We start from the raw sequence: 14,725 nt of genomic DNA on the forward strand, positions 1-14,725 counted from the left end.
CTGTGTAGTAAATTCTGCTCCATCTGAAAGCACGTGATGATGATTTCCTGCTGATTACAGAACCGGCATTACTATCAAAATGTGCATGACAATCGCATTCGATTAATCGTGCAGCCCTAAACACATCTCTCAATTTTGGACCATTCAAAGCTTGTACTTTAGCCAGAACTGGTTAATATTTATTATTATTATTATTATTATTATTATGTGAACTGAAACAGCGATGCATTAAAAGGGCCAAAGTGATGCATGAAAAGTATTACAAATAATAATGATATATGCATTTGAAGGGCCACTCACAAGACAGCGGTTTATTTTCCAGTGGGTCTGACGCTTTCAAAAACACCAGCTTCCCTCATGGCATTGAACTCCTTCGTTGAATCGTAATGTTTGTAGAAGTCAGCATAAGCCTGTTTCCTGGGCTCGGTTACTGTGAACTGAAGAAAGAAAGTATTTCTCAGATTCAAGAAAACTGTCCACTGTAGTTGTAAAATTATTTAACTCCTTTGCCCCAAGATGAAAAAAATTAAAAGGGTACAACCAAATATACAAGACTACAAATTAGGGATAATCTAATTACATTTAATTTGAATGACTATTAAGGATAGATTGTAACAAAAAGTGCTCTTAAAAATTGTTGTTGATGTCGGAATTTAAGAAACATTTTGACCCAAGCAAGAGACTGAAGTGCCAATCACAATTTTGAACAGCACTGTAGACCACAAAGGTCTAATATAGCGCATATGATCAAAAAACAACAAAAACTGATTGATCAACACAATAACACTGACCTTGAAGGCGGCTGCTGCAATGAGGGAGAGACCGAATGCGATGGGCAAATGAAACCTCAAACGCTTGGCAAGGAGGCCTCTCATCGCTGGCTTTGGAAGTGACATTTTGACTTCTAGAAAGAGATGACAATAATGGGACATTAATAAAAGAAACTGCATACACTTATAGTCAAGTTGTCGATAACCCTTCCGCACTGCTACGTGCTATTCTGACCATCACAAATGGATGTCTGACCGACTTTCAAGACAACCATACAAAGAGCCACGATTACATTATCCAATCATCTTCAGATATTGTTAAAGTGCATGTTTTATATACAAATGTGCTCTTAGGTGCAGTTCTAGATTTGAGCGGTTTAGCCAATATGCAATTTGAATATTATTTCTCTAGAAGTGATACAGCGCATGCAGACGCCAAGCCGAGTTTTCTTTTAATTTAAATTAATATTAAAAAGTTGGTGCCTTTTGAGACACGGAACGATCTGTCTACGTTAGCTAACACTAGCTAGCAATGACGACCAAACGACCAACGTAGTTCAAAAACGAGGCACGTTAGTTAAATGAAAATACTTATTTAGCGTTATGAAAAACATAACAACGTGATATTATTAAAATGTATACAGATTTCACCATAGAAGTTTTGTTATAAGCGTATAGCAAGCTCGATATTTACCGTTTAATTCACGACCTTCAGCACGCACGTCCGGTTAATTCTTCTTCTTCTTCTTGTTTTATGGTGGGTGGCATCCAACGTTAAGGTGCATTACCGCCACCTACTATACTGGAGTGTGGACCAGAGTGACTAACAGAACTTTATATAAAAAAAATAATAATAATTTTTATTAAAAAATAAAAAATCACTAAAAAAAACACAACCCATTATTAATAATAAAAATAACAATTATACTTTATATTCTTCGTCCGGTTACTCAGACAGGAAGGCGTTAATGAGGGCCAAACTACGGAAACTGACGAAGGACAAACACAGTGGGACCGATTCGAAAAAGCGCGACATTTTATTGTCTAATAAAAACAGAATATTTATTTCACATAAGCATGAATTAAATTTGTTTAAAACATCTCACACTGCTTAGCTTACAACTACCACGCATTAAATACATTGTACTTTTATTATTAAAAAAACAAAACAAAGAAAGAAAGAATACAGTGGTTTAATCATTAATAGATTAAGACAAAACATTTTTTTAATTAAAAATAATAATGCGTTTTTTAAATAATCAGGTTTTTGGTGGATTTTTAGTCTTCTACTTTTATTACAAATTATTTTACTGACTACATTAAAACATAATTAAAAATAAAAAATCTTTAAAGACAACTGATGCGTTTTAAAATAATGAATGATTCGGGTTTCAGCAACATCTGGCAACCAACGGCTTGGCTTTGACAGTCGTCTGGGACTGGGTCGGGGTTGCCATATCCCTGTAAATTATACGGCACTTTTCACTTGTTTCCTCGTCAGACCAGGTCTCTTGCTTTTCTCGCGAGTTCTGGCAACACTGGATTGGGTTACAATCACGCATCCAGATCTTCAAATAGCAGCAGCAGCGGACATCGACACAGCCGCTCGAGTCCGGAGAACTGAAACTGAAATTCAACCGTTTCTGCAGAGCCTCAGCCGGTAAAACGTGCTACTCATCCCGGCTCGCGCGTCTTCTAGAGTGTTCTAGTTCACATGCTGGTTTTTAAATACAACTGGTAACTTTAACTTTAAACAAGCGGAGCTTGAGCTCTTCAACGTTTACTTTCCGGTTTTTCAACTTCAGACGTGATTCTACAACGGTAACTTTGTTTTATTCTATAAATGTATATGTATCACAACAGTTTTACTGGCAGTGTGTAACATTGCTAAAACTAAGTTAACAGCACTTAAGGTTCACACTGCCTTTGACCGTTTCAGTGTCAACATGCCTCAGAAGCGGCGCTCGCAGTCGTGGACGGTTCTCAAACAAGCCGGTAACGAGTGCTTCAGAGCCGGTCAGTACGGAGAAGCCGTGAACCTCTACAGCCAGTCCATCCAGCTGCTGGAGAAGTCTGGTAAGGGCAGTAAAATGTAGTCATATTTCAAATATTACCATGGTAAACACATGGTAACAGTATTACCACTTAGCTAATTACCATGTTTTTGTACATGTACCATGGTATTCTTGCACTTACACGAAATGTTCCATGATGTTCTTGTTCCTTGCAATACCATGTCAGTACTATGGTATTACTTCAAGTATTTCAAAACAAATTGAGTACTAGGGGCTTAACGTTAGTGGAAACGTTCAGAGAAAAACAGTTTAAACATTTGAAAATAAATGTAAATAAATAATACATATAATAGTACAGCACTGTAGTGAGTAGGAAAAAAAGTTGTATTAAATAATAGAAAATATTTCCCCAATATTATTTTATACATATTCTGACTGCTTAGTTAGTAATACTAATAATAAAATAGAAAAATACATGAAAAAATGTACAGTGGTTAACATTAATAAAGATAAAACATTTAAAAAAAAAATATATATATATATATATAATAGTACAGCACTGTAGTGAGTCGTAAAAAAAGGGCATATAACAGAAAATATTTTCCAAATCAGATTTTACACACATTTATATTATTAATTTTCATATTATAAATTGGGTGTTTATAAATACAAATATATAACTACCTAGGGGGTCCCTTGCATGGTTAGGAATTATGATTACATATCCTTTATCATCTCACAGAACCGTGTTAGAATCTGATTGTAACATCATGGTAATGTCATATGCTAAGAATATTAATTACCATATTAATATGTTTTTGAGTGACAATGACGGTAACAATAGAGTCATCATACCAAACAGGAAGATAAGAAAGTTGCAGAGCAGCGGCAACAGAGAAATGGTTCCTCAGACTATAATAGATGTAAAGGAAGCAGTGGCACTAACATAAATAAAGACACATCAATGTTCTGTTCGCAGGTCAGAAGAACAAGGAAGATCTGGGTATTTTACACTCCAACAGGGCCGCCAGTTACCTGAAAGATGGAAACTGCAGTGAATGCATTAAAGACTGCACAACGTAAGTGCAACAAACAGCAGGTGCAAAAATGGTTAACGTGATTATGTGCAGTGTTAATAATCTTAATATTTCTCTTTTAGGTCTCTTGAACTGGTTCCGTTTGGATTTAAAGCTCTGCTTCGCCGGGCGTCAGCTTATGAAGCCTTGGAGAGATACAGACAGGCGTATGTGGACTACAAAACTGTTTTACAGATAGACTGGAACATACCGGCTGCTCACGATGGCGTCAACAGGTAATTCTGCATGATCAGGATCCAGAAGTATTATGCATGTTAATAGAGAATGCACTGATCAACCTTATAATAAAGAGGTAATACACAACATATAAGCACAAGGATACAAAAAATGTACCATGCAACACATCACTCCTTCCCTCCAGAATGACCAAGGCTTTGACAGATATAGACGGACCATCTTGGAGAGAGAAACTGCCTCCGATTCCCACTGTTCCGATGTCTGTGAAAGAAAGCCTGGCGCAAGCTGCCAGCTCGGCCCCCAGCCCACAACAAAACCGCACGATTGATAGCAAGAAAAAAGGTATTTACCTGTACCATACTGAGCGTAGCCAACATACTTCGCTTCAGCACTTGATTTTCAATTGTATTATTCTAAGCACCAGGACCTGAAGCTGCTAAAAAGGCCAAGGCTCTGAAGGAAGAAGGCAATGCGTTTGTGAAAAAGGGCGAACACAAGAAAGCCGTGGAGAAGTACATGCAGTCACTCGGTCAGGACCCCACAGAGGTCACAACCTACACAAACCGGTAAGAAATGGTACCGGTTATTATGCTGCCAAATGTCAGGGTTCCTATGGTTATGGAAAATTAATTTAACAACTGGAAAAGTCATGGACTTTAGGTTTGATAATGCGTGTAAATCAATATTGCTTGTAGGGCTCTCTGCTACCTGTCATTGAAGATGTACAAAGAAGCTATTAGCGACTGCGATGAGGCTCTTCGATTGGATTCCGCCAACATTAAAGCTTTTTATCGACGTGCCCAGGCAAACAAGGAACTCAAAGTAAGTTTAATTCTGAATAAATTGAAGTTCATTGTCTTAACTAAATTTGGTGAATTGTTTTATGAATTGCAATTTATTTACTAACCCCTTGTTTTTCTTAAAAAAAAAAAAGTTTTTCTCTATTCTTTTTATTCCTTTTGTATTCTATTTGTTTTCTTTTTATTATACAATTAACAAAAAGCAGAAAAAAGGCCTCTAACACTAGCTTGTTCTATTCTGTTTTCTGTTTATTTATTATATAATAATAAAAAAAATAAATTGCTACGTGTACTGTGTTAGACTCGTTATAGCACTTGCATATCATTGCTCTTTTGTTGATTTTGATTGCTTGCATTGTCCTCATTTGTAAGTCGCTTTGGATAAGAGCATCTGCTAAATGACTAAATGTAATAAATTTTTTCCCTAGAACAAGAAATCTGCTATTGAAGATCTTAACAGTGTGCTCAAAATCGAGCTTAACAACACGGCGGCGCAGAAACTATTGCAGGAAGTACAGAAGATGAAATAACCATGATTGTACAGTGAGGAAACTTTCCCCAAGTGCCTCGAGCTGATTTGCCTCTCAAAACTGCAACGTTTGCTACAGACTTTAGATATGCACATCATAATGCGATTTTAAATCTAGGAAATAATTTGAGTGTTCGTGTTCACATAAGCACATTTGACCGGGTGTATTGTCATTAATAAGGCAATCAAGTTTCTTTCTGAAACTCCACCTGTGTGTCTGAGATCAAACTTGTTCTGGTAGTCACACTTGTTCATTTAATTAGTCTTTAATCGAACGCTATGTTGATTTAGCATGTGATTTTAATGTGTCTTTTTCATTGCACATATAACTGACTGGCTCTTTTTCAGACTAAATTTTAATTCCCACTTCACTTTAGATTGACTCAAAAAGGCAGATAGAATTAGGGCTGCATTTTCTACAAAATGTTTTTTTTTTTTTTTTTTTTTTTTTTTTTTTATTGTTGTGGGTTAATTACTGTCACAACCAATTAATGTTTATATACATTTGTAAAGACTTGACACCTGTATTTATTGATGTTTCATATGGCATTTTGCATCAAGACAACGTAAACGGGTCTTTATTTAAATATTGTGCTGTATGCATGTGGTAATAAAAGAGAATGTTCAGGAATATTGTATTTTTTCATCCTGTAAACTGGCAGATGTAATACTATGATCAGTGATGACTTTTGTGAAGACAGTGAAGACCTAAAACAGTAAATGCTATGTATACAGGTAGCATAACTGAATGACAGCAAAACAAAGCTCTATCATGACAGATGCTGTCAATGACCAATTTCAAATTGTTCCTCAGTTTAAAAACAAAAGTTGAGTTATTTGAACAGTAAATATGCCTTAAATTGAATATACCTTTTGCAAACAAGTAATTTTAATCACAATAGTCAACTTCATGATTTGTTTGTTTGTAAAAAAAACAATCCTTTTCTGAAATAATCAACAGCATGCCACAGACGACTGAACTTAAAGAATAGTTCACTCAAAAATGAAAACATGCTGAAAATTCTTTGACCCCTCAGGTGATCAAAGATGTAGTTTGTTTCTTTATCAGAACAGAATCTGAGAAATGTAGCATTACATCACTTGCTCACCAACAGATCCTCTGCAGTGAATGGGTGCCGTCAGAATCAGAGTCCAAACAGTTGATAAAAACATCACAGAGTAATTCAGTAGTTTGGTAGTCCAAAATGCAGCAGCTAGAGTCCTTACCAGGTCAAGAAAATATGATCATATTACCCCAATTTTACAGTCTCTGCACTGCACACCAATTCAATTCATCAATTAACATCTTGTGAAGCGAAAAGCTGCATCTTTGTAATAAATCCATCAAGACAACTTTAACCTCAAACCATTACTTCTGGTCAGACAGTCTTCCATGCATAATATTGCTTTCTCCAGTTAAAACGTCATCTTGTCTGAATCAGGACAAAGATATGCACATATCAAGCACTGTTTACAAGAAAAACAGACCAAAAGAGTTCTAAACCAATGTCCGTAGGTTTTGAAGGACTTATTTTAGACTCATATTGTAACCAGAAGCAATGGTTCAAAACACCTTGATAGATTTGTTTGTTACAAACATGCAGCTTTTCGCGTCACAAGACGTAAACTGATGGACTAGTGTGGATTATTGTGTTTTTATCAGCTGTTTGAACTCTCATTCTGACGGCACCCATTCACTGCAGAGGATTCATTGCTGAGCAAGTGATGTAAATGCTAAATTTCTTAAGAATCTGTTCTGATGAAGACACATGATTTCCTGAGGATGAGTAAATTTTCAGCAAATTTGATTACAACTATTCCTTCAACTTGCATGGAACATTCCCTTAAATGCTTATTTATTAGGCAGAAACATTTACACGCCATTTAATTCTTTATAGAAGAGTGGGAACTAGAGAACGTGCTCAATTTAATGTACACCACTACGAAAAACAATACAGCGCAATTTGGAACTGATAAAACTTTTATTTCACTTTAAATTGTCTTTTAACACTTTCCTGATTATAACATGTAAGGTGAAACTAGAACGGTTTTAAAAGACACACAAATCTAGTATTACGTCAATAACCAGGTTGTATTTTTTTTGTCATTTTGTAAAAATTATTTTTTGCTTAAGCTAGTCTAAATTTTCACAACCACGTGCGCACTAAGCAATGAAACCGTCACAGAAGCTAACTTTAGGCAGAATACTGGTCAGTAAAAACAAAGCAATTGGAGATACCAGATATACAGACAGGCTCGGCTCCACATTCACTACTGTATTTTTTGTAATCAAGCGTAGAATAACTGCCATTTGTTCAGCTAAGAGAGACAGATTTCGTCTTCAGTGCATGAACATTGTCTTCAGCTCGAGACAGATGAGTTCTACACCTAAGTGGAATGTTATGGTGATGTGACAAGGTATTGTGACACTGAGTGGCTACCCCTCCTAAAATGCTTCAGGTCCTTCAACTATTTGCCAAATTCGATCTCGGCTTGTGTTTCACAGACTTTGGGCCAGGACTTCAAAGCCTCCACTGGTCTGCAGCACTTTCCTTCACAAAATTCAAGTCAAATCCAGAATTTCTCAGTTGAACTGCTAAGGTCTTACAGAAACTCCTCTCTTAGCAGGAATGAGGAGTAGAGAAGCTCAAAATCAGTCTAAGGCCCCAAAACACCTTCTGATTTACATGAAGAGGGAAATGTCAAGCATCGTCTTCTGTTTGTAAGAGGGTTGAATAACTAAAAAAAAATATAAGTGTTTTTGCAAGCATTTAGTTTCAAGACAAATTTATATTTACCTATAAAATGTTTACAATTTTACATCTTTATTAAATGGAAGTGTGGGCAATATTATGTAAAAGGGGGGAAAAAAAATGTACAGAACAAACCAGGAAAATCGTTTACTGATGTCAAACAGCACCTTTATGTTGACTGCCTCCTTGACAGCACATTAGGAAACTCTCCAGTTTGTTCACAAAAGGTCTGTAATCATGAAAGGTCACATACTGATGGAATGTCTTAAACTTAAAACTGAGTATAGACATGGAATGGCAAACCTCGGGTCCCTTTTGTCGTCGTTAGCCGTTTATGCAAAATCACGCACATGACAGCAATAATAGTAATGCATGTTAGTCAGTGTCACAATACAGCCTGTTTTCATCCCTTCTGTATGAGATTGCAACAGAATTGTACTGCTACTCGTAAGCACAAGTTATCCAGGAGGAAAAACTAAACGTCACAGTGTTTGTTAAATTAATGGAGAGTTTAATAACCTTTTGAATAAAACCAGCAATTGCCAGTACACTATTGGAGAGAAAAGACAGAGGAGGGAAAAATGGGTGGGGAGGGACATTATAACGCATTACATCCTGCTAGACCAAAGAACATATGCCTTTTAAAAATGTTAGGAGGGATTTTGGGAAGGGAAAAAGATGGAAGTAGTTTCCACTATTCAACCATTTTCCCTCGTCTGGGGGAAAATACATAAACAAGACATGTTCGAGACAGCCTTGGAAAAACCAAACTTCACCCTGCCGCTCGTGGCTTCAGGGGTACAAACTTGTAGGTTAGGTACAATTCATGCTGCTCGTCATACAGAAAGGTGGATAAAGGTGAGGTGGACTGGATGGAGCAGGGAATTATGGGCTGCATATGTGTAAGATAAAGAGTGTAGGTGGATTTAACAGTGAAGTGCAACGCCTTTAGTTCTCGCCCTCGCCAGCATCCGCCTCATCACCCTGGTTTTCTGATGTCCACAGCTGCAGAACGAAAGAAAAAAGTTAAAATGATGCAATGATAAGGCTCCAAAATGAACTTTTTACCAAACCGATCAATGGCGTAATACTAAATATTTTTTTATCTGCAAAATTTTGAGCTATTTATATTAAAACTATACTGACTCTTAGACAGGTTTCTGCAGGTTTATGGAGGTAAATTTAAAGGGTTAGTTCACCCAAAAATGAAAATTAGGCTGCGTTTTACTCACCCCTGCGGCATCCTATGTGTATATGACTTTCTTCTTTCAGACGAATCCAGTCGGAGTTATATTAAAAATTGTCTTTGATCTTTCAAGCTGTTTAATGCCACTCAGCGGGTGTTGCATGCATCAGTCCAAAAGGGGTGAGTAAAACGCAGCCTAATTTTCATTTTTGGGTGGACTAAAATGTCAAAAGTTAAATTCAACTTCCAACAAACCTTATGGTTTGAATACTTCTGCTTTCAATATGAAAATAACTTTTACAGTAACTTCTGATCACCAAGCAAAAAAGTGATGCTCTTCATCAGTATTTCTGCCTTGTTTTCCTGTGCACATATCTATGATTCTTAAATCAAGATGACAGCTAAATTACAAGCTTTATTGTATAAGTACTTGAAATGAGCTATCAACAAGGATAAAAATCGGCCGATGGGCTTAGAAAAAAATAAGATAATAATAATAAAATACTTAATTCAATGGGAAAACAAGTTTTAATACCACACTTACCAATATGTGTTGTTCTTTTAAGCATAAACTGACAAAAAATTAATATCTTCACTTTGCATCTTAAGTAAATGTATCTTGATTGACAAAACTATACCAAGGAAGATATACATTTTTATGCAGTGCATGCGATTTAAAACTTTATGCTCCGATTTAAATCCTTACTTTGTGGAAGGGCGCATTAAGACTTTTTAAGACCTGCAGTAACCCTGCTAAGAAATTAATTTAAATTCTTTAACTAAAATTTATGCTAATAATAACTTGTATATTTTAAAAAGACGGTATTTAATAAAAAAAATGCTGAATTTGTTAAATATTAATTTTGGTAGATTATTGTACGCATGTTTTGCCACACTGAGTTTTAGAAAAAAAAAAAAACTATACAAGATAAATCATCCTACACAAAAATTGTCAGAACTTGCGCAAGATGAAAAAGACATCTAAATGTTTTTGATTTTAATCGCTCACACCACTTAAGATTAGCATGGCTCAGGTTATCATTTTTGATTTAATCTATGATGAGTAATCTATATAGTCTATATTAATTCTGCATTGTTCATTTTAAAGGAGTGTTACATTTCGGGCTCTGTCTACACCTAGAAAAGCCAAAGTTGGCACTTACAGTGAGGTTGTCCCTTAGTAACTGCATGATGAGGGTGCTGTCTTTGTAGGAGTCCTCGTTCAAGGTATCCAGCTCAGCAATTGCCTCATCAAAAGCCTAGGGTGAAGGTAAACATGAGTGTCAGTTCTGTTGTCTTCCTGTACACTGGAAATGCTCATTCTAGTATTCAGTATAAACTCATTTAGTTTCACATTTCAAATCACTTTTTGAAGATATCCACTGAATGTTGCATAAATAAGATGGGATGAAAGCGTAAAGAGTACATTGCATGTACCCAAAACAGGAAAAAGTCAAACAAGCTGTAGATGAACAGATAATTGTCTAACCGTCTTTGCCAAACTGCAGGCCTGCTCTGGAGTGTTGAGGATTTCATAGTAAAACACGGAGAAGTTCAGTGCTAGTCCCAGCCTGATGGGGTGTGTTGGCTGCATTTCCTTTTTGCTGATCTCAAATGCATCCTGGTAAGCCTTCTGAGAGTTGTCCACTGTGGCTGTAATTTGAGAAGAAACAAAATCAAATTCATGACCGTCACATCACAGCCTGAATGTTTCGATGCTTTGGTTATTATCTAATTATTCACTCTTAGGAATGGACCTTAAAGGGTTAGTTCACCCAAAAATTTAAATTAGCCCATAAATTACTCACCCTCAAGTCATCCTAGGTGTATATGACTTTCTTCTTTCAGACGAATCCAGTCGGAGTTATATTAAAAATTGTCTTTGATCTTTCGCGCATTAAATATCACATGCGATTTATCGTGCAGCCCTAGCTAATTTAAATGTTTGGGTGAACTAACCCTTTAAACTTCAGCATTATCAGTTCCAATCATTTTCTATTAATCCATCGACACCCTAATAAATAGATTTAACAGATAAATTCATATTTAGGCAACATCCTTCTTGCTTTATAAAGAAAATGAGCTCACTTTTCTTTGCTTCTCCGGATGCCACCTCGGACAGGTATCTGTAGTAGTCTCCTTTCATTTTCAGGTAGAAGACTTTGCTCTCTGCCTGGCTAGCGTTGGCAATGAGGTACTTCTCCAGAAGACCCTGAGAGAAAAGAGGAAAGACCGACATTAAGCTATGAACATTAACATTACATGAATAAATGAAAAGCACTGACCATCAGAAAGAGGAAAAACTATTTTCTTAAAGGTAAAGTGTGCATTTTTGGGTCCATCCTAATTGCATTTTTCATACATGCAGTTTTTTTGTTACAAATAAAATTGATTCCTTTTGCTCTAACCATATAGTGGTCTGCCTAAGTGAAACCTATTAAATGACTGATTGCAATGCTGTGCATCATTTCATATAAAGCTTTAAACAATGATTTTGACTAAACAAAGACAATGAAAGAGAAACAACACAGTATTCTAATAAGCATACATATATATTGCACATTTTTGGAATTTGAATTTCTGGAATTTAGAATTTTGGCTAAAAAGAGTCCTTCTTTAAATTCATGTGATACTTTAACGCTATAATGCCTTAAATATTGCATAATAGACATCAGAATAATATTCCTACGTTTTTAATTCAACTGTAATTCTAAACTTAAAATTAATTGCAAATCAAATCAGGTGGAACTTCTAGAACTGTTAAATGTTTTCTTCACACGTCACGTCTCTCACCAGCACGTCGTTGCAGATCTCCTGAAGCTCAGCCTCGATCTTCTCACGGTATTCACGCGCCATCTGCTGTTTCTTCTCGTTGCCCTCCGTTTTCTGCTCGATGCTGGAGATCACGCGCCAGGACGAGCGGCGGGCGCCCACCACGTTCATTCACACTAGTCTTCAAGCAAGCAAAATTACTTCAGACCCCACAATAATGCAGAATAATGAAGCGTTTGTGTTTTTCTTTCTTGAACTCAATTAAATTAAGATTCTCTGCTGATCAACCATCTTTTTGCTACAACTAAAATTCACCAAACTTAACCTTTGGTATAATGCGGTTAAATATCTGTTCTGGTATAAGAAAAGACAGCTTGCCGAATTCGAAATGGAAGCTTGTAAGATTAATAAAAACGGCAACAACAGAAGACGATGTTTACTCGATCTCAGACTGTCTAATTGCGCGTATGATTCATCCTTTCTCCGATGCAGCCGCATTCTGAAGCACGCACATTATTTGTAATGATCATCTGTAACACTCGTTTCCATCTTGTATTTCTGTTTTTGTTCATAATAATAGTGGTATTTTTTTTATTTGTGTTGTCGCTATCACTTTTTCACACATAGAAATGCATGCATATGTACATTTGCAGAAAAGATCAAAATAGAAACATGAAAGAGATATAGTAAAACAAAGTGGCTACAATAACCAGTTTATGTTAAAACAAAAATACAACAATAAAAAAATCAAGGAAAGGCCCTGCACAAATCTGTTTTGAGACTACTTTTTAAAAGTGCATAATGATAACCTTTGACAATGTTTAATTCAGGTGCGAAAATAATTAATATCTATAGCGCATGAGCACAGAGAGATTTGAGAGTGCACAGGACACAGTTTGAGTGAGAGGAGACATGTTTTAAGTGCGCGCACTCTCTCCGGGCGAGAGCAGCGTCTATCTGAGCGCGCGCGTCCGGTTTTGTGCGAGAGCAAAGGAAATCCGCGCGCGAGCAGAGAGATTCGCGCTCGCGCATTGTATTAATGTGCTTTCGCGCTACAATAATGCGCTCTCGACATTTGTCATTAAAACAACGCCATACGAGTCTCCAGGGAAATCTGTGCAGACCTGCTTAAGGCATGTTCAAGCAGATTTATTTGTTAAGCAATAGAAGCATGTGTTGATGCTGACTTGGTCACCTATTCATAAATCAAAGACATACAGTACGCCGCTGTATATGTTGTTGTTCTTGTTAATGAAAGCTTTGCACAAAAGCTATATGACTAAGGCAAGCACCATTAATACTTCTATTTATACTTTAGGGTTAGGGACACAAACCAGTGTTATTATAGTATTAGTTATATACTACTATACTATTTATGAAATGTTTCATAATTTCAGTTTTCAATAAATTTTTTTAAATATATTTATTTTTTAGTAGTTTTAGTAATTGTAGTACTTCGGCAACATTTCTAATCTTCATTCCAACGCCCCCCACCCTATATTTAAGCTTTTATGTCAATTACCTAAAATGATTTTTAAGAGTTTTAGTTTTAGTTAATAATACTACTGACAAAAACAAACCCCTAACTCTAGTTTTAAAGGAATAGTTCACCCAAAAATTACAATTTGCTGAAAATTTACTCACCATCAGGCCATCCAGGATATAGATGAGTTTGTTTTTTTTCAGATTTGGAGAAATTTAGCATTGTATCACTTGCTCCCCAATGGATCCTCTGCAGTGAATGGGTGCCGTCAGAATGAGAGTCCAAACAGCTGATAAAAACATCACAATCCGCAAGTAATCCACACCACTCCAGTCCATCTATTAACATCTTGAGAAGTGAAAACTGCATGATTGTAAGAAACAAATCCAGAATTTTTAACTTCAAACCATTGCTTCTCATTAAAATATGAGTCCCGTATCCATAATATTGCTTTCTGCAGTGAAAAGTGGTCTCATCTGAATCAGGAGAGAAATATTCACAGATCAAACACTGTTTAAAAGTGAAAACGGTTCTAAACAAATGGATCTGATGTGAGAGATGGACTTTTTCACTGGAGGAAGCATTATTATGAATTTTTGAAATGTATTTTGATCAGAAGTGATGGTTTGAAACACCTTAATGATGGATTTGTTTCTTACAAACATGCAGCTTTTCACTTTACAAGATGTTAACTGATGGACTGGACTCATATGGATTACTTGTGGATTATTGTGAGGTTTTTATCACGATGCTCACAACACCCTAACATTGCGGCAGTGGCTTTTGCATTTTCCTCAGTTATAATATATTGTGGAAGATACTGGTGATTTAAACCTCAGAACCTTTTCACTTCAGTCCTCTTGGTTGAAATACAGGGCTGTTAAATATGTATTCAAGAAATGCACTGCCTCACAAGACACACTGTATGCCTCTCATGTTGGAGAGCAAACATAATAGTCTTGGACAATATCACACATCGATTGTTCAGCTACATAATGGAGAGAGCTGGAGATTCTTTACTATGCATGGAGAAAAAAGACTGAACTATACTACCAAATGATATAATATATATATATATAGTCTATAGCATGCCATTTTTAGTACATAATCATTCCCTGGATAGAAATGAACACGCATTACTGA

At 36.2% G+C, this 14,725-nt stretch overlaps 3 protein-coding genes across 3 annotated transcripts in view; 1 reads left to right on the forward strand and 2 right to left on the reverse strand.

The window, feature by feature from the left end:
- The window catches only part of LOC107666035 (cytochrome c oxidase subunit 6C-1-like), a 2,793-nt gene extending 1,055 nt beyond the window's left edge, over positions 1-1,738 (reverse strand). The window contains exons 1-4 of the mRNA XM_016457127.1: positions 1,720-1,738; positions 1,465-1,501; positions 792-904; positions 301-437 (exon numbers count right to left, since the gene is read on the reverse strand). Coding sequence (XP_016312613.1) covers positions 312-437; positions 792-896 — 231 coding nt within the window. The 5' untranslated portion in view covers positions 897-904; positions 1,465-1,501; positions 1,720-1,738 and the 3' untranslated portion in view covers positions 301-311. The remainder of the gene's footprint in view (positions 1-300; positions 438-791; positions 905-1,464; positions 1,502-1,719) is intronic.
- Positions 1,739-2,276: 538 nt separating this feature from the next.
- On the forward strand, positions 2,277-5,852 carry LOC107666026 (mitochondrial import receptor subunit TOM34-like). Its single transcript, XM_016457116.1, has 8 exons — positions 2,277-2,591; positions 2,710-2,846; positions 3,765-3,864; positions 3,945-4,097; positions 4,244-4,401; positions 4,478-4,625; positions 4,755-4,881; positions 5,288-5,852. The coding sequence occupies exons 2-8, from the start codon at positions 2,717-2,719 to the stop codon at positions 5,387-5,389; spliced, it is 918 nt and encodes a 305-aa protein (XP_016312602.1). The 5' UTR covers positions 2,277-2,591; positions 2,710-2,716; the 3' UTR covers positions 5,390-5,852.
- Positions 5,853-7,674: 1,822 nt separating this feature from the next.
- LOC107666107 (14-3-3 protein beta/alpha-A) lies at positions 7,675-12,271 on the reverse strand. The gene is made up of 5 exons (XM_016457255.1): positions 12,121-12,271; positions 11,416-11,539; positions 10,817-10,980; positions 10,491-10,586; positions 7,675-9,146 (listed from the first exon to the last, which is right to left on the reverse strand). Exons 1-5 carry the CDS (start codon positions 12,268-12,270, stop codon positions 9,090-9,092), a joined length of 591 nt encoding a protein of 196 aa, XP_016312741.1. The 5' UTR covers position 12,271; the 3' UTR covers positions 7,675-9,089.
- Between the last annotated feature and the right edge of the window lie 2,454 nt (positions 12,272-14,725).

The sequence above is a fragment of the Sinocyclocheilus anshuiensis genome, unplaced genomic scaffold, assembly GCF_001515605.1.
Source record: "Sinocyclocheilus anshuiensis isolate Anshui unplaced genomic scaffold, SAMN03320099.WGS_v1.1 scaffold447, whole genome shotgun sequence".
Lineage (NCBI taxonomy): Eukaryota > Metazoa > Chordata > Actinopteri > Cypriniformes > Cyprinidae > Sinocyclocheilus > Sinocyclocheilus anshuiensis.